Below are 19,494 nucleotides of genomic sequence, written 5' to 3'. Positions count from 1 at the left end.
TCCTCTCCTGAATGGTACACATGTTAAGTTTGTTTTTTACCAATATAAATAGTCCCCCACTTTTCGAGTAATTCTCGAGAATTTTTCAAGAAGTAGAAGATTTTTTGGCGGGAAAAAAGCCATGATCAATTCCCTTAATTGGCGAAAAAGATATCATAAGCATCATTCTTATCCCGAGATTAAAGTGACATAACCTGTGATTGAGACATCATACACAGTTTTAATTTAACGCTTAGGGCATGCGACAGACTTTGATTGACTATGACATTAACATCGATTTCCCAGGCGATGATAGCTTCATGAATTCTTGTACAACGGTTTCTAAGGTAATCATAGCTTTGTGACATTTTTTGGAATGATAATTAAGAGATGAATTATTTTTTCCTATAAATATGAAACTCTATTCTTCTTTTTTTTACCCTTCACCTTTGCTGAATCTTCAATCTTCTGAAACTTTCAAAAAATCCTTCATCATATTCATAGCGTCTTATTCTAAAGTAATAGAATCTTAACCTTGACCTTCCATATTCGGAGCCTCTATTCCTCCAAGCCCTAATTATGTGAGATGTACCACCATCGTTGATGAGCTTCTGGACGAAGTTACATGCATGAAATAGAGAAATGGGAAGAAACCTAAAAATCCTTCTAGAGGGAAGAAAGCAAAATAGAAAGTTTAGCTTTCTGAACCGTTAGTTTCGGAAATCCTACCAAAACAAATGGATTTTGAGGTTGATCTCAACAAGTAGAACAAGACCGTAGGGTAAATTGGGAACCACAACTCTTACGTAAATAAATTATCATTTGTTATTAAGTTGAAATATCTTCTCCTTATTCGGGTTGAATGCTATTGCAACCAACAAACTGGTATCCTGGTTGCCCAGGAAGAGGAACATGTCACTAGTCGTTGTCTTAGTTTTTTTTTGTACACCTACCCTTTTATTCTTGGGTTCATTCCGGTGATTGACCCTATTTGTTTGGAATTCTATTGGCATTTTAATATCTTCTTAGCCCAAGTTGGCCATGACATTTGGAGGTTGTAGCTTATTTCCAATTCTTGCCCAAGTTCACCACTCGGAGTTGGACCTCTACCGATGTCAGCTGCTCCCGGACGGTCTTCTTCTCCGAAGCCAACCAATCCATCTTTCCCTTCAAGACATCGGCCATGGCCTGAACCTCGTTCATTTCAGTTCGGAGTTGGTCGATCCGGTCAATCTTCTGATGAACCTGTGAGTTTTGGTCGTTAGTCGCCATGACTAAGTCTTCATTGCTAACTTCGAGAAACTTTACCTGTTCCAACAAGTCAGCATGCTCCTTCTGAGCCGCATCCAACTCGGCCCGGAGACTCTTGACGACACCTTCGTATTGCTCGTTAAGAAGCTTATATATGTCTCTCTTCTCGACAAGCTCCCTGACCTCAGCCTCAAGCTGGTTAACCTCAGCCTGGTACCGAGAAAGCTTTCATGATGGAGTACCGAGGCCTGCAAAAAGGTAAATGGAAGAAGACATGAGAAAATGAACTAAGTTAGAGGATGAAAGAGCGTAATGATGCCTTACCCAGTTCAGTGCCTGCTGTGCTTCGTTGAACAGGCATGGCACATCCACCTCATTCATTTTCGCCTGGTCTTATTCGGTTACCGGCACAGAGGTAGCTCGCTACTCCCACGAGAGCAGAAAGAACCCGGTCATCCTCACGGGACGGTGATGATTATCGACCTCTTACGGCTGGGATCCATACTCGGGGCAGGAAACTGGTTGATTAGCTTTGGGCTCGACTTCAGCCCGCTGACCTCAGAAGACGGATCCTTTCTCGGCACCTCCCGGTCGCCCAACACGAAAAGGTCATCCAAGACGGACGAGTCCACGCCATCAAGAAGGAACGAAGGGGATCGTCCACGCCATGAGCACCTTCGTTAGACCTCTTTTTCCCTGCTCGGGCCTCCTCGAGCATGGACTTGGTATAAAAAGGTGACCCTGAAATATCTAGTACACCAGGTGCCTCATTCGGGGCGTGGTCGGCATCCCGGAAAGTCTCGGCCCCGGTCTCCTCATCGACCTTCCAGGTCTGAGGGAGGTCAGCTTCATGGATCTCCTCTTCAACAACTGCTTGTTCTTTGGGGGAGGTCGGCTCACGGGGCACAAAAATATCATCTTCCTCAGGCTCATCTCTGAGCCGAAAAAGCAAGTCCGAGTCGGGTGCTCGAGAGTAAGAACTTTCCTTTGGCTTACGAGCCAACATTCTCTTTGGTTTCTTCTTATCTGAGTTCGGGGAGTCCGGAGCATTCCTTTTCTTCTTTTCTCCTACTGCAACCTCGAGCTACCCAAAGCGGAAGGGTCAACAGACGGATCCTCGTCCCCTACTGCCGGCCTAAGCTCAATGGTCTTTGGCAAACCCGAAAAGGAAAAAATAAAGGAAAGAGGGTTAATACAATGCGAATGAGAGAACCAGATGTTACCTATTCGAGAAAGGGTCTTACTATGAGAACGTGCCTCCCAACGGCCCTCGAGAGTTCGTGCTATTTGCACTTTGAATAAGGTATCTATGAACAAATGCCCTTGATCCACTCCTTGAGCCGAGGGATGGCGTTTGTGACCCGAGCGACGACTGCACCAACACAAATACCAGAGAGAAAAAAGAAGATGAAGGTAAAATGGTGTTCAAAGGGAAACTATACTTACGAGATGCGTTCCACTTCTCGGGGAATGGCATGAGTTCCGGGGGAACCAATTCTTCGGTCTTCACCCGAACGAATCGTCCCTACCAGCCCCGATTTTAGTCCTCATCGATGCTCAAGAATGAGGCTTAGCTGGCCCGGCGTGTGAGCTTTATTAGTCCCCCCTCAGAATATTCGGGGACTGTATAGGCGGAGTAGGTGATCGATGTGAACCAACGGAACTCGGTCTTATTCATGAAATAACTAAGGAGGATCACGATCCTCCACAACGACGAGTGGATTTGGCCGAGGCACACTTCGTACCTCTTACAGAAATCTAAGATAATCGGGTCCGCCGAGCCCAATGTGAAGAGATAAGTGTAAATATTTAGGTACCCCTCCACGTGGGTAGTGATGGCGTCCGCAGGCCCGGGGAATACTACGTCCTTACCCACCCAGTTGCAGTCCTCTCGGACCGCTGGGAGGGCGTCTTCGTTAATGGAGCATATATATCTTGATACTCCTTCATACCGGCCCTGCACCGATGAGGGTTTCTCAACCTTAAAGTCATCGACAACCAAGCAACCCCCGGGGACGAATATGTTCAAGGAAGGCTCGGTAACCAGTTCATCGGTAGTCGCGCCATGAGCGGACCTCTCGAGAAAGACCACATCGGGAGTGATCTCATCGATTTCAGTGGACGATTGTGAGGAAGAAGAAGCGACTTGTTGGGGAACAGACTTGGAGGTTTTTGCCATTGTTTTATTATCTTGAAAAAGCTTGAGAAATATGAAGAAAGGTGGAAAGGTGAAAGGTCAAGTGCGCTGATTTGGGTAAAAATTAGGTAAAAACTTGCAACTTACTGAGAAATCTTGAAGAACAAAGGTAAAAATATAAGAGTACGAAGAAGGGTAGTGATGTCTTGAAGACTCAAAGGTAGAAGCTTGGTCAAAAGGTAAAAAATGAACGAAGGGGGGAAGTATTTATAGAGGTTTCGCGTCGTTTCGCATTCAGGGATGACATGCCGATGGCTGACACGTGTTTGGAGTCAAAATGACACGATTGACTGGACATTTTGGATTCTTTGTCATTTCTGTCACGACGTATTGAAAAAGGAATCGAAGTGCATATGTCGTTTCTCGTCGTTTCTTTAAACTTACTCTCCGAGAAACGATGGGACTATTTGTATACAGGTGAAACCGAGGCCTTTGGGCGCCTCGGTTCTCAATGAAGTAAACAGAGTAGAGATATGCCTGTAAAGAACCAGAATCGGGGCAAGAAGCCCCTCAAGTCGGGGTCCGAGCAAAATACCTGCCCTCAGAAGAATGGGGGCCATGTCCCCCAGGTCCGATGCGAAACACCAAAACTTCGGAGAGCATTACCTGATAATCGAGCACGACAAACAAAGGGTCGTGATATTCGTGCCTAGCCGGATGTCACAGCTTGAATCTCGGCACATATCGACAGAAAATTAGTGATTAGTAAAACGGAAGATTTTGACTATATAAACGGGAGTCTAACTATTCATTAGGAATCATTGTAACACGCATATCAAGACAATATACTCTTATTTTCTCTGTTATTTATAGTTCTTACTTTTGTTTATTTGTTCTTTATTATCGTGAGCCCGGATCGAAGGCAGGCATTTCATTAAAGTTATTACTGAGCCCGAAATCACTCCCCTTAATTGGTTTTATAATTTATTATGTCCTTTATCTGTTTAATCTAACGCAATTTATCATTTGTATTGAATTAATCCGCATATCCTTAAAATCACATATAAATTTAATTGTTATCCGTTTTTTAGGGTAAATAAATATTTAAAAATTAGATTCAACATTTAGAACAAATAACAGAAAAAATATTTAACAATAAGAGAGAGATGATTGGCAAAAGTTAACCATCCCACTAAACGATTCGAAACTGAAATGTTCATCAATATTTTACTCTTTGAAAATAAGATTCTTATTAGACAAAATTATAATTATGCTTAAATATTTAAAAAAATTGATGGACTAATATTAAGAACTTGAATCAACAAAATAACTTGATTTCTTTAATATTGAGAATAAATTATTAAGAATTTAAATTAACTAATTAGCAAAAGAACTGATTTAGGTTTTCTAAATTCATCATACGAGTAAAATTTGGTAAATACCGAATTACCGTACTGAAATCGAAAATTTTGGTATTTGGTATTCGATATTTTGGTATTCGGTATGGTATTTGGTTTAATTTTAAAAAAAATTGGTATTAGGTATGGTATTTGGTATTTTAAGATGAAATACCGAAATATCGATACCGTACCGAAATATATATTATATTGCACAATACACATATTATTAATTATAACATAAATATAAAAAATCTAAAATTTTATTTTTCTTTATTCTCTAAGTTCATCAATTAACTCTAAGTAAGTAACAAGATATTTTTAATGATCAAATTTATTTCTTTATGTACAATTTTCTCTCTCTGGTTGATATTTGTTGGTTTTGGACAAAACTTTTGTCAACAAACATTTTTAGTTTTGTACTTTTGAGTACTTTAATTAAGAATATTACAGTCTCTGACTCTACATACTAGTTAGTATTCAAACCGAATAAACCGAAGTTACCGAACCGAATAAACCGAAATCGAAAGGAGAAAAACCGAACCATACCGAATTTAATTAGGTACGGTATTGGTATAGCATTTTAAGAAACCGAATACCGAACCGAAATATCTAAATACCGTACCGTACCGACCGACGAACACCCCTAGTCACTTATACTATAATATTAAGAGTCAAAATAATTAAAATGCAAGCTCGAAGGAAAGCGTAAATGGTGCCCCATTCCGAAGTAATATTGTCTTATTGTTGTGGTTATATTTTGCCGAATATTATATTAATTTGATTATCTAGGTATACAATAATATTTCCTTTACCCTCTAAATCAATTACACCTTATATATATAGAATTTACGTACAAAATGTAAATGCACATTTAAATAATACTATATTAGCTATAAATTTTCACTACTACCATCATTATAATCTTAAAGACAACATTAAGTTCTAGAAATACTCTAGAAATGGCACGACAATTGCACGTCAAATATACATTATTTAGTTATATTTAAATTATTTTTAAAAAACTTTATATTCATTAATATGGCAACACGTGCAAAAATGCATACCCTGATACTAGTTTACTAAAAAGTGCCTCCCAAAAGCTTGGCCAAACTTTGTACAATGAGTAGGATCATTTTAAAAGGAACAAAACATCGAGGATGTAATAGACATGATAAAATAGTTTGGGGACCTAACCAAACATTTGCAACTTACAGAAAACTCCGAAAAGTTCCACTTTTATGCTGGGCGAACGTTAAACTCACGCAGTTCTAGCAAAAGCAAACTTTGGAGAAAGCAGAAGACTAGAAGAGAAACTCTGTGAGAGAGAGAGAAGAATGTGTGGGGTGAAAGGTATAGTGCTGGACGCTTCAGTTCTGTTGGCAGCCGATAAAAATGATGATGAAAATGGAAGTGTCTCTCTTGGGCCTGGAGCTGATTATGTTCTTCGCAAGCTTCGATACTCCAAAATCCTCACTGTATGTAAACACTCCTCTATATAATTTTTTTTTTGCATTTTATTGTTCTCTTTTAAATTCTTGCAATATATTGTGGAAGTCCCAAAATTCATTCTTGATTGGTCCGAAGTCACAAATCATGATTAATTTATAATTACAAATTTAGATGTGTTATGAATTTTCTGTATGCATTATGCTTTATTCAGTTCAGTTATTATAGTTGGACTAAAATTTTTGATTGGTGCGATCACATGCAACCATTCAATCGATCAATTAATCAACTAAGGGTGTGTTTGGTACGAAGGAAGTAAGAAGAAAATATTTTCCAGGTGACAAATTAACTAACTTTTGGAGGTGGGTGGGGTGGGGTGTGGGGTGGTTGGTGGTAGGGGCGGGTGGGGGTGAGGTTGAGGGTGGAGGGTGAGAGTGTGGTGCGGTGGGTCGAGCGGGAGTGGGAGTGGGAGTAGGAGGGTGGAAACCAACAGATGGAAATGGCATGGTAGAGTTTCTTGTCATTTTCGAGAAATTAGAGAAAAATGTAGTTTTTAGGAAAATATTTTCCAAAATATTAAAGTCAACCGAACATGGGAAAATTGGACTCGTCCACACCAAACACACTCTAAGTCTTAATATCAAATTAGTTGGGACTATATGAATCATATGTATTCATTTTGCTTTTCGGGTTATCTCTTCCACCCCTCATTCCTTATCTAGGTGTAACTCACATAGACATAGTTGCCAGAAGTTACATGCCCAAAAGGAGACTTTCATTTGTCTTCTTTGTGGTTGTACCGTTGTATGCCTTCTGAGTGCTTTCTTTACAATAGCTTGATACTAATCACTGTTCACTCTAATTTTGTCATTTTGGTTCTTTTGTGTTATTCTGAATTGGGTAAAGTTGATTCTTTTATGGAAAAATGATGCATTGCTGAAATAATTGATTTGTGGGTTGTGAGAATTGTTTTTCTCCTTTTAATTATTTGTGGTAGTGGAGGAATTGTTTGATTGTATGACTGAAATGTTATGTTTCCCAATTTGTGCAGGGTATATCTTATGGACCTGATCTTTCTGCTTCTAAGGTGATGGCCTTTCTGTTTTGTATTGCTTTGTTTGTATTTTTTTTGGTGCAATATTCTTTAACTGAGATGGTTTTGTGCAAAGAAATGTTTGCACTTTGCATGCCTATTGTCTCATACTTTCCCTGCCTATCAAAGTGGTTTGAAATGTCTTCATCAATAGCTTTTATATCCTTTTCCTTGTATTTCTTCATTTACTCCAAAATTTGGTCCTAGCTTTGTTTTCTTTAAGTTCTCAAGTCCCAAGTTTGATCACCTTATAAAGTGGCACTAGCGCAATTATGCGCACTGTTTTTCAGAAATATTGAAACTCAAACAGTTACAACTACTTTTTATAGGTGCGCCTGCTCCAAGAAAAAGCAAGAGTATATTCCTACAATTGTTTTGTCTTTCAGTCAACAACCATAGACAACTTTGTAAGTGAGGTTTCACTAGCATGGGGCGACTATTCTGGAAGTTATATGCATGTAGTTTCCAGTTACATGGACGAGGAGATTTCCCCATTCATAAGTTCTGACTGGCTGTTCACCGTTCTTCGTGAGTTCCAATGCAATGAAAAGTTTGTGCTTTTTTCTTTTTGATAAGCCACCTATGCACTGATAACTTATAGAAAAGGGAAAAGAGAATTAAGAAGAAAGCACATGAAGTTTTCGGAGAAAAAAGTTTAAGATGTTTCCTATAATTGTTACTGAATGATGGATAGTTTTTAGCTTTTAAGCAACCTACTTTCAAATGTCTTTCCCTCCAAACCCTAGCACTTAAAATGTTCCTTTTGAAGCTCAGATTGGATTTCAAATTTGTTCTCCATGAAAAGGTTCCAAAACTCTCAAAGGCTGCACTTATCTCGAAGAAGTTAAAATCCCTTACGTTGCTGAACTAAATTCTTTAATCTTTACCAACATATGCATGATTTTTTTGATTGAGGTGAGTGGGTATGATAATTATTGTCAGAAGGTTTGATAGCTGTAGTAACTGTGGGTGGAAAGTTTGTTCTCATTCTTTCACATACTGTGCTTGCAAACATCTCATCACCTGACCTATTTTTGCAGGATCTTCGGGAAAAGTGTCAGGTATAAGCTTACAACTATCTTCCCTTCAGACGATTAGTTTCAAGCATATTCAGGGATTTTCCTTCTCATTCTCTAGGGAACTCTTTCATTCTAGCTTGTGAATTTCTGGTGCAATGCCATTTTGAGGAAATTTGTTGACTTCTCTCAAGTGGTAAAATTGTTATCTTCTTCTGAATCTTAAAATTTCTACATTCATGTCAGATGTTGAATATAGTCCTGGAACTGAAAATCCAGGGAAGATTTTCATTAACAAACTTGAAGAATTGCCTCTGACTATCTGCAGTTTGAATAAGAAGGTGAGAAGAAATAATGTATACTCATTTGCATTTGGCATCCTTAAACTGCTTAAACAAAGATTTGCTGAGAAACTGCATAATAACTTCACCATAGTGAAGGGCACCCATCTAATGATGAAATACTGTGTACTCATTTGCATTTGGCACCCATCTAATGATGAAAGAGAATCTGGATTTTTCTGCAGATGATGATAATGTCCACTCCTGGTTCAATGCGCTTAACGAAAAGGAACTCCCTCGATTAAGAAAGAATTTCCTTTGTAATTAACCAGCATCCTTTAAGTGAGTTTTTTTTTGTGTGTGTGTGGGGGGGGGGGGGGGGTATAGATGGGTGCCCTTGCAGAACCCTTGTTATTGGCCAAGTGAAATATTTTCCCTTCTTCGGTGCTGGGAATCTACACGGATGGGTGTGAGAACATTGTATCTTTTGTCCTTAATCGTTGGTGGAAGAAGGATCTCATCGAACTAATTTCGCTTCCCCTCCCATTTCATTTCTAGGCACCCTGGTCCGCGTGTAATGCTTTGCTTGTATAGTAATTCCATGACATTTGTAACTCATATATCTCCCAATCCTATAAGTTTCTCTAGAATCTTAAATTCGAAAAGTTCCAATGTCTATCACCCAAGGGTGTGACCTAGTGGTCAACGAAATGAGTTAAGAACCATGAGGTCTCAGGTCCAAATCCCAGCGGAGGCAAAAGCACTAGGTGTTATCTTCCCATCTGTCCAAACCTTGGTAGACAGAGTGACATGGTACCAGTTGCTGGTGGGAGGTAGCAAGTATCTCGTGGAATTAGTCGAGGTGCGCGCAAGCTAGCCCGGATACCACGATCATAAAAATAAAAGAAGTTCCACTGTTTTGTGCCCGATGTACTGGAGTGATTGCAATAGCTTTCTAGCTCAATATGCTAAAGATTGTCGGAAGGACATGACTGAGGGTGTCGTTACTACTCCAAGTATGCTTACAAAAAGTCCAACTTATGCTATTTCCAATTCATGCTTTAAATGGTGTTGTTGCTAAACACCCCCACCCCCTTCCCCATAATATTTCTCTATAATCCGCACTCATATGGCGATATGATGATGTCGGTCCTTCACCCTCTCTCTTGGAGATCGTACTTAGCTACAGTTACTGTTCTCCGAAGGGCTGCACCTTGTTGCCAAATCTCTGTTGTATTTCCCTCTTGGCTCTCAGCATGGAGTATACTATTATGTCATTTGCTAGACCATTTAATCCACCAATTGTTTTCAGAAAGTTGGTGCTACTATGTGTACATATGAGCCAGATTCTGCCACCATGACGAACAGGGCATCCTTTTGCTTTCTATCTCCACTTTTCCCCAATATCTGCAGCTATCAGTGCATGAAATTCTTACCTCCCTCTCCTTTTCATTGTGGTCAATGAAGGTTATGCAGTGGTTTATTGGTCTGGAAAGGACGTCTAACTTGATCCATGTATTTTGTTGCTGATTACTTTAGTGTCAGTTTTAGTTTTTTCTTTTCATCTGTTTTTGGGTTGGATGGTTGGGCTATGGTGATTATTTAGTGTTTACGGTGAGCTGGTAGGTTCATTCGCATGGGTACATGATGACCACGACCCTCCAAGTTTTGATGCATTTATAGAATGGTGGTGCATGTCTTTGGATAAACACAAGATTTGCTAAAAATCACCACCATTCATTACCTTTGCAGTTCTCTTAAATTCCATATGAATTGGTTGCTCATGATTAGCTTAACTGCTGATCATTATGGCATCAGATCAATTACTTGAGGGGCTTTTTAAAGATGGCTTCAGATTTTGCTGAGGCTTTTGATTCCTGGTATGATCCTCATATATGCTTAGTCTAGAGTAGAAAGAATGCAAATTGGAGGAAGAGGATATGTCCAGATATGTGGAAGAGTTTGATTTCTAAAAGAGTTTGATTTCTAAAAGTTGTTAATATAGCTTCTGCTGCAGCTGGATGAATCCTATCCAAAGCAAGCATCAAAAATTAATCTTTAGTGGGAAATCGCAGCCGATTAAAATGCTGTTACTGATGCATAAGAAACAAATTTCGTGAACAGATTCCTTTTTATTTATTTATTCACGGGCAGGCACACTAGAGCCATTTTAATTCCATCTGAACCATACTAAACTCTTAAATTACAGTTAAATACAGGAGAAATAAATTTGTATCCCTTAGGAATTGTTTGACGGAGTGACGATTAATCTTCTAAAGGTTTCAAGTAACCAAGAATCTTTATTGGGAAATTGCAGCTGATTAAAATGCCATTACTGATGCATAAGAAACATATTCGGTGAACAGATTTCCTTTTATTTATTTGTTCACTGGCAGGCACTCTAGAACCATTTTGATTCCATCTAAACCATACTAAACTCTTAAGTCATAGATAAATACAGGAGAAAAAGACTTGTAACCTTTAGGAATTGTTTGACAGAGTGATGAGTGTTCTAACGGTTTCTTATTTTATGCTTTTGGAATAAGCAGGCAATGGGCAAGGAAGTCAAGACAGTTGGTTACTTGATGAAGCCTTCTCGTGAAGAAGATTTTGCCAAGGTCAGTTCTGGTGGCAAAATGAGTTGAGAATTTACTTATCTATACTATATTAAAAGCACAAAGGCCCTTAGCGAAATGTCGCTCGCCTTTTTTACCCTTTAAAATGAAAGTTCATACTTGACAATAGTCATTTAAGCTACTCTCCTAATATTTAGATTTTGAAATCAATTAAAATTTTACCTTATAAAAATTCTTAATTTCCTTATTTGATAAAAACTGAATTAAAAGAACAAAATTTTTGTTCTTTTTCCCTTTCAAGCGCTTGGTGCTCGCAGTATTTCGCCGGCAACTTGTAGTTTGCCACATTTTTTGTGGAGTTCAACTATTATTTTCTCTCATATTCTTATTACTTTACTAATTTTTGTTTTCTTTATTTTTTTATTATTGAAAAGTTTAATAATATAAAGAAATATATTTTTATTTTCCTTCATAATTACACTTCAATATTTTAAAATTGGGATGAGCTAATATAAGAATCTGAAAAGGTATAGAATTATTCTTTCAGTGTTGAAAAAAAATAGTTACTTTTTTAATTAACTAATTAGAATTCAATTCAATTCAATTGAACTACGTCTTAAGTCATAATATTTAGGAGTTTAAAATTATTCAAGGTTAAAAAAGTTCATTATAATATATCCGTTAATGAGATAATAATTTATTTACGTATGACTTTCTAGATATATTTCAATATATGAGGTGTTTGATATCAAAGATAATAAACATGAGTAATAATGTTGCATTTTTTGAAACTACATGATATATGGTTGGTTGCGATAATAAAAATATATATAGAATTAATCTCTCAAAAAGTTATATCATCTTTTCATTTAACTTTTACAATACATTATATATATATTTCTTACTTTTACCTAGACTTTTTTTTAACAACAATAAATTTTATTATAAATATAAGTGTGGGTAAAATTTCTTTCTTTTCAAACTTAATACAATAAATGGAGGGCATCGGATTGTAAGACGTTTAATTGTATAGGAGTTACGCGATATTGTAAAAGTCGGTGCAACAAAAATTGAAGTTGAAAAGATAGAAGGCAAAAAGCGTATCAAGAAGACCCCCCCAAAAAAGAAGGAAACAACGAAGACCTAATAACTTATAAAACATTATAAGTCAAATATTATTCTTTAAATAGTATTAGCTCTAACTCTTTTTTTTTGTGCCAAAATTTCAATTTTGTGTAAATACGAAGCAACTTGTACCGACACATTATTTAATATTTAGTTCAAAATTTTAATCGAAACTATTTTAATTTGATTAAAACACGATATTAATACTCTCTCCGTTCACTTTTAATTGTCCATTTTTTACTTTGCACGTCCTTTAAGAAAAAATAAATGAAGTATATATATTCACAATTTTATCCATAATAATGATAGCTTTTTCAAAAGTATTGGAAAATGATTTGGGGAATGAGTAGTTAATGATAAGGGTGTAAATCGGAAAAAAAAAAAAAAATTCTTTCTCTTGATTTAATTAAGTGGACAAGTAAAAGTAAAAATGTATTTTTAGTATAGTGGACAAGCAAAAGTGAACGAAGGGAGTATTATTTATATAATAAAAATATAGTTTGTCAACAATTTTTTATTATTGATGCAATAAACACGTGCAACGCACGGACACTAAGACTAGTTACACATAAATGGTTGTCAAGCATCCAAACTTCTTGCGTTTTCTCAAATAGTTGATGCTTTGTACATGTCTTCTCCATGACCCGGTTTCAATTAGGATTTTTTAAGTTGGTGTAAATGATGGAATGTAGCCGGTGCTTTGTACTTGACTAAGGAAGGATCCTTATGTGAAGCTTTTCTCCCAATATTATATTTTGAAATTGACATGTGCATTATGTTTTGCAGAGAGGTGCATTCCCCTTAAATCCTACACCAGACGGATTAACTTTTGTGGCCCTTAACTACGAGCTCCCTATGTCATGGCAGTTAAAAGAAGTTGACGGCATTCTACATAAATCAACTGATGACATCATTGCTGTTGAAATGAGCAGCTCTTCAGATTTTGAAAACAAAGTTACTTATACAGAGGGCATGGAACAGTTACAAAGGTAGCTTCCTGCTATTAACTTATTACTGGTTAATAATTTACTGCAGAATAAAAAAAAGGGTGAAGATCTTTACTATATCTCCTTTATTCATCTTCAAACTTCTATTGCAACTACTTGATTAGAATCTCGATGATGTTTGTCATTTCTTTCTGTGATTCGTCTTAGCATCCTTTAATTTGACGATTGAACAAAATAAATTTCATAGTTATATACCAGACATTGGAAATCTACCCAACTAAGCTCTCTTTAATCAAAACGTCGAAGCATTAAGTTGTTAAAGGAAATCCAAGGGAGCCTACAGAGGATGACTTGGAGCAATAAAAAATATTTAATGCTTTCGTTCGTTCTCTCATAGCCTCTTTGATATTGATTCTTTTGTTGATAACAAATTGTGGATGCTGTTTGTGGATTCTACTTTCTTGATGGAAATGACTTTCTTCCCAAGCAGCCGAATGACATCTTTAGTATTTTTGCATGTTTTTTTTGTGATTGTTTTTGGCATGTTTCTATATATCTGAAAGATGCATTGCACCATGTTGTTTTCAGCTTGAACTGGTAATGAGTGTTGAAATAATTTCTGGTAAATTGGATGCAAGTTTGTGAACTTTTTAAAAAAATTCTGTTTGAGTTTCATGTCAGTGAGTTGGTTTAAATTTCACTAAAACTTCTGCAATTATTTTCTGCTCAGGTACATCAGATGCCATCCTGACTGTTGTGTGATTGACCCATTCAGCAACATTTATCCTGTTCTTGATCGGTTGAAAATACAGCAGACTCTAGGTGGTTTGGAAAATCTTAATAGCAAAAGCTGCAGTAAAATCAGGGGTCCCCATTTTCTAAAGGTCCTCTTTGCTAAGTGTTACCCATGTTATGCTTACATTATCTTTAAAATGTCCTGTGAAATCTTTGAGACAGCAATCCCTAATCTTTTCTTTACTGACCTTTCATAATTGCTTCATCTGTTTCTTTATTTTCTTCATTCAGCAGCCTACCTTTCAGAAACTATGTAAAGCAAGGCCTTATCTTGGGGTTTCAATTCCAACAGAATATATGACCACAGACCATGAGTCATCATCTAAAGTTGTCAGATCTTATTATAAAAATGTGTTTTGAGTTGGTGCTATAGAGTTTCTGATGGAGTATTTAAATGGAGATAACAATAGTGGATCAGTTTGGTTAGTCCAGGAGTCAGTTTAAGGCTTTTCCCACTTTTTGAATGAGAAAATCAGTTGCCTCTTTCGCTTGTAAAAGAAAGCACCATCCAAATTGAACTTGCATGGTTCGATAAAATTGTTTTTACAATGGGATTTGTTCACACAACACAGTAGTTGATATGAATATCATAGGGCCTTACCTGACAATAAAACCAGTCCGAAACTAAAGAAATGTTATGCTAAGACGAATCATTGTAATTGAATTGTGTGCCAGGGTTCTTTTGGTCTAATGACTCATTTGTTGGATATTCAACCCTGTAGTATGTAGATGCTTATGCATCATTTTGGGTTTTTATTGTTTTTTCATTAAGACCAATTTCTTTCAAGTTAAAGTCCGCCCTGATGCATTTTGGTGCAATCAGAGAAATATAATTCATCTATAAGTTATCTTGGGTTGTTTGAGTGCACAGTTTGAGGGGACAATGTTCTTTTCTGTCACCATTAGGTTTGGAACACTGCTTTCACTGTTTTTCTATAAAGTTAATCACTTTGTTCTGTTCTTATCACTGCTTAGCTCGGGTAGGTTAAATTTAAAGTTGAAAATCTAATTTAACACAAAAATTTCAAGATTTTATCTATAGCAGTATATAGCTTTAAGTTTAGGATCTTCTTATGCGGTTGTTAATGTGAAGCTCCTTTTGCCTCATGATTTAATGCTCTAAAACCAAACTTCGAACCCAAACCGAAAAGGAAATGCTGGAACACGAGTTCATGGTAGTTCACTATAATTTCATTATTTATCATATAAGTCTGTAGGTATGAGAGCATTAGTTTTCTCTACTTGCTAGATATTTGATTTAATATGTGCTTCTTTGGGTAGGTTGTTGATTTTTGTGAGCCCGAATTGGAAGACAAGCTAGCCGATGCAAAACTGTCGCTTCCAAATATTGTAAAACCTCAAGTTGCTTGTGGAGTTGCCGACGCTCACAGCATGGTAATGGAGAACTCTCAATCCAGCTTGACTAATATCCGTGTTTCCTCTATCTCTCTCTACATTTATATTCTGAACTTATACTCTGTAAGAGGTTTGGTATTATGGATTCCTCCATTTGATGCTTATGAAGAAATTATTATGGATTCTATGCTTCAGCTCTAAGCTTTCTTTTTCTGTTGTCCTGTGAATTGTTGATTGATTTTGCAACTTTTTTTTGGGTAAGTGATTTTTCTTATGATAATCTTATCTAGAATTCTTAACGGACAGGCCATTGTCTTCAAAGCAGACAGCTACAAAGACCTCAATGTCCCTCTTCCAGCTATTGTGCAGGTAAGCAACGGGCTATATCTAATGATCATTATCATTTAATCAGCCACTTGAATGGAAGAACTGATATAACTTCCAACATTCTGCGTTAGTGCCTTGGTGAAAAGTGTTGCATATTTTCTCATCCATATTGCTCTCTTTATATGCAAGCGGCAAGGGTAGCACTTGATTGTATCAGATGTTAATTAGATTAGCGAGAGCGTTTTGGAAGCACATAATGTTGTTGCAAAGGACGGTTAATTTGCATGTCCATTTTGGTTTGCATCTGTGATGATTGTTGAAAGGATCTCCATATTTGTCATCTGAATGAAGACAAGTGTAACTGCAGGAATATGTGGATCATTCATCCACTATGTTCAAGTTTTACGTTGTAGGGAAGAAGATTTTCTTTGCAATTAAGAAGTCTACACCTAATGCTGATATCTTGATAAAGTTAGCTGAGGAAAAGGCACTGAAGCCATTACTTTTTGATAGGTATGTTACCACCTTAAATTCCCCAGTCTGCTGTATAAGCACTTTCTATGCCTCTTAAGAACACCTATTTTCGCAGCTTAAAATCTCTGCCTGTTGACAAAGACAATCAGCAAAAAAGTCAAGATGAAGATAATAAACGAATTGATCATGAGCTAGTCACTGATGCTGCAAATTGGTTGAGAAGGGCGCTTGACCTTACCATATTTGGGTTTGATGTTGTGGTGAGTACTTCCATATTCCTTACACTTACGACATATGTTCTATATGATTAAATTTTTGTTTTCTTTTTCTTTTTCTGGGAGGAAAAATAAATATATTAAAAAGAAAAGTAGGATCAGCTTTAGGAGAATAGATGTCCATTAGTAGCTGTCAATGAAGGCCATGATCTCGTTAGAGCTGCGCTGGTGAGATGTCAAATAAGGCAGGTTCACCCAGTGATTGCGGATAAGCACATATGCGTGATTTTTCCCTATCCTTTTGCCGAAGTTCTTAGTAGTGACAACCTCTAGGTACAATGAATTCTTCTCTTATGTTGTGTTTTCTTTCTGCAGTTTGTCCAGAGTGGAGAGAGGGACTTGTGCTTGTCAATCAGCAATGTAGTGTTAAATAAATGAATACTAGAAACAGACTTAACTCCATCAGCAGGCCCTCTCCTCCGCCTATGTTGCCCCTTTTGTGATCGGTTTTGTAGGTGCATGCATATTAGTCTTGGTGCTGTAGGGATAAATTTGTTTCTGGTAGAGAAGTTAAAAAGGAAAAGCATAGAAAAGGTTTAGAAATATATTTGCGTATACCAAAAACAGTCATGTTAATGGTTTCAGTCTGAACTAGAAGTTCCAAAATCTCAGCTTCTAAGCTGAGAAGTTGACCCCAAATAACTAAAAAGCAAGTAATCTAAAGGGAATATTGCTCGAGCAGCACATTTCGTGAAATAATTTTTCAATGAAATTTCAGATCCAGGAAGGCACTGGTGACCATGTCATCGTTGATGTAAATTACCTTCCATCATTTAAGGAAGTTCCGGATGAGGTTGCAATTCCCACATTCTGGGAAGCCATAAAGGAAAAGCTGACTGGAAAAAAGAGCACAGAAGCAGCAATACTGTTGTAATATTCTTAGTAGCATCACTAATAAAAATGTCATCTAACAGATGCTTATGACCAACTTTTCTTTTGTTATTCACATGGTAACAACTGTAACTTATTCTGTAGATTTGAAATCCTATTTCATTCTCTTCTGTATGCATACACTGTCTCAATGAATTAAGCCACCATAAATCCATAATGAATTCAGCCATTGGTGTCTGAATTTTCTAATATGGGGGGGGGGGGGGGGTATGTTCTGTTTTTTTAGCCGCCACTTTTTGATTCCTAAAACATCACAGGTAAAATTTCATTTGTATTTAATGTTTATACCAATTCATTAAATATAAGATATATGTCGTTTATATACACATTTATCACTTAATTGTAGTTAAGTAATTTCTTGCTCCGATATAAACACGGTCAGATAAGTTTTTACCAAAGGCCATACTTTGTCCTATTTTCATGTTTGTGTAAATTGAGCTTAGATAGTAGTACTTGGGGTTTGAAGAGTGTGGTTCTGCATCTTCCAACTTGAGGCTGCTAAGTGGATCATACAGAAAACATCTATGTAGATACATATACATCCAAGGATGGAAGATCAGGATTAAATAGATATAGTATTGTGGGGTGTTGAAATAATTGCATCCGCAACTCACGCACTCACCCAACACAAGAAAGTGTACGATATCACCAATCCGTCATGAGATCAAGTGTCCTCACCACAAGCAAAAGAGTGAATATCAGAGTAGTCCACATATTTAAATATGTCATTGAACATAAATTAAGGACATCACACAATTTGAACAACATTCACTCACTCTCACAAAGAATTCATGTGCATCCCGTGGTCGTACCATAAGCTTGCCCATAGTGTACATCTCTACTAATCTAAGCTAGCTAAATCTAGGATCAATTAGGACTTTAAGGTTGTAGTGTAGGCTAAGGGACGGGTAGGATACATTTAGGAATAGTGACTAACCCTCCTAAGCACTTTAATACACTACACTCACAATTCAAGCGCAATTGCTTCGCAACCCATTCACTTATCATACACCATAACTAACATAGCCCTCTTTTCCATCAAGCACCTCAATGGTTTCACTAGCACGAGTGAGAAGGATTACGAGGTGTGTCTTTCTACATTATTTAAACTTTTGTTTGCTCTTTCTTGCAAACAATTTCCTCTTTTTTTTTTTTTTACACACACTCCATACATTGAAGTTCATAAGCTAGTGACATTTATTCACAATTTTAGTGCATCTTAAGGGCCCTTCCATGGTTCCACTCGAAAGCCACTTCCCAATCTCTCACCTTACTTCTTCTAGCGACTAAGTGCCTTAGGAGGTAAAGGTTCAACAATCTCACATTAAGAACAAAGTAGGAGATTAAAATATCTATTTAAACTTGATCAGGATTAATCTCCTACTTTGTTCTTAATGTGAGATTGTTGAACCTTTACCTCCTAAGGCACTTAGTCGCTAGAAGAAGTAAGGTAAGAGATTGGGAAGTGGCTTTCGAGTGGAACCATGGAAGGGCCCTTAAGGTGCACTAAAGTTGTGAATAAAGGTCACTAGCTTATGAACTTCAATGTATGGAGTGTGTGTAAAAAAAAAGAAGAGGAAATTGTTTGCAAGAAAGAGCAAACAAAAGTTCAAATAATGTAGAAAGACACACCTCCTAATCCTTCTCACTCGTGCTAGTGAAACTTTTGAGGTGCTTGATGGAAAAGAGGGCTATGTTAGTTATGGTGTATGATAAGTGAATGGGTTGCGAAGCAATTGCGCTTGAATTGTGAGTGTAGTGTATTAAAGTGCTTAGGAGGGTTAGTCACTATTCCTAAATGTATTCTACCCGTCCCTTAGCCTACACTACAACCTTAAAGTCCTAATTGATCCTAGATTTAGCTAGCTTAGATTAGTAGAGATGTACACTACGGGCAAGCTTATGGTACGACCACGGGATGCACATAAATTCTTTGTGAGAGTGAGTGAATGTTGTTCAAATTGTGTGATGTCCTTAATTTATATTCAATGACATATTTAAATTTGTGAACTACTTTGATATTCACTCTTTTGCTTGTGGTGAGGGCACTTGATCTCATGACGGATTGGTGATATCGTACACTTTCTTATGTTGGGTGAGTGCGTGAGTTGCGGATGCTTAGTGG

The 19,494-nt window shown here is 37.1% G+C and overlaps 1 protein-coding gene across 1 annotated transcript; it reads left to right on the top strand.

Annotated features, from left to right (window-relative positions):
* The first annotated feature begins 6,024 nt into the window (after positions 1 to 6,024).
* Positions 6,025 to 17,538, top strand: LOC104094139 (inositol 1,3,4-trisphosphate 5/6-kinase 4). The gene is made up of 13 exons (XM_009600008.3): positions 6,025 to 6,242; positions 7,265 to 7,300; positions 7,636 to 7,834; positions 8,347 to 8,367; positions 8,569 to 8,663; positions 11,153 to 11,221; positions 13,091 to 13,293; positions 13,982 to 14,135; positions 15,328 to 15,441; positions 15,709 to 15,771; positions 16,097 to 16,242; positions 16,319 to 16,463; positions 17,197 to 17,538. The coding sequence occupies exons 1-13, from the start codon at positions 6,102 to 6,104 to the stop codon at positions 17,350 to 17,352; spliced, it is 1,542 nt and encodes a 513-aa protein (XP_009598303.1). The 5' UTR covers positions 6,025 to 6,101; the 3' UTR covers positions 17,353 to 17,538.
* The last annotated feature ends 1,956 nt before the right edge of the window (positions 17,539 to 19,494 follow it).

Source organism: Nicotiana tomentosiformis, chromosome 12 (assembly GCF_000390325.3).
Source record: "Nicotiana tomentosiformis chromosome 12, ASM39032v3, whole genome shotgun sequence".
Lineage (NCBI taxonomy): Eukaryota > Viridiplantae > Streptophyta > Magnoliopsida > Solanales > Solanaceae > Nicotiana > Nicotiana tomentosiformis.
This window is presented reverse-complemented; position numbering and strand designations above follow the sequence as displayed.

Excerpts from the sequence above, each read along its gene's own strand:
- LOC104094139 (XM_009600008.3), top strand. The coding sequence starts at position 6,102 with ATGTGTGGGGTGAAAGGTATAGTGCTGGACGCTTCAGTTCTGTTGGCA. Across the intron at positions 6,243-7,264 it reads GATACTCCAAAATCCTCACT|GGTATATCTTATGGACCTGA; the intron begins GTATGTAAACAC and ends CAATTTGTGCAG. Across the intron at positions 14,136-15,327 it reads GGGGTCCCCATTTTCTAAAG|GTTGTTGATTTTTGTGAGCC; the intron begins GTCCTCTTTGCT and ends TTCTTTGGGTAG.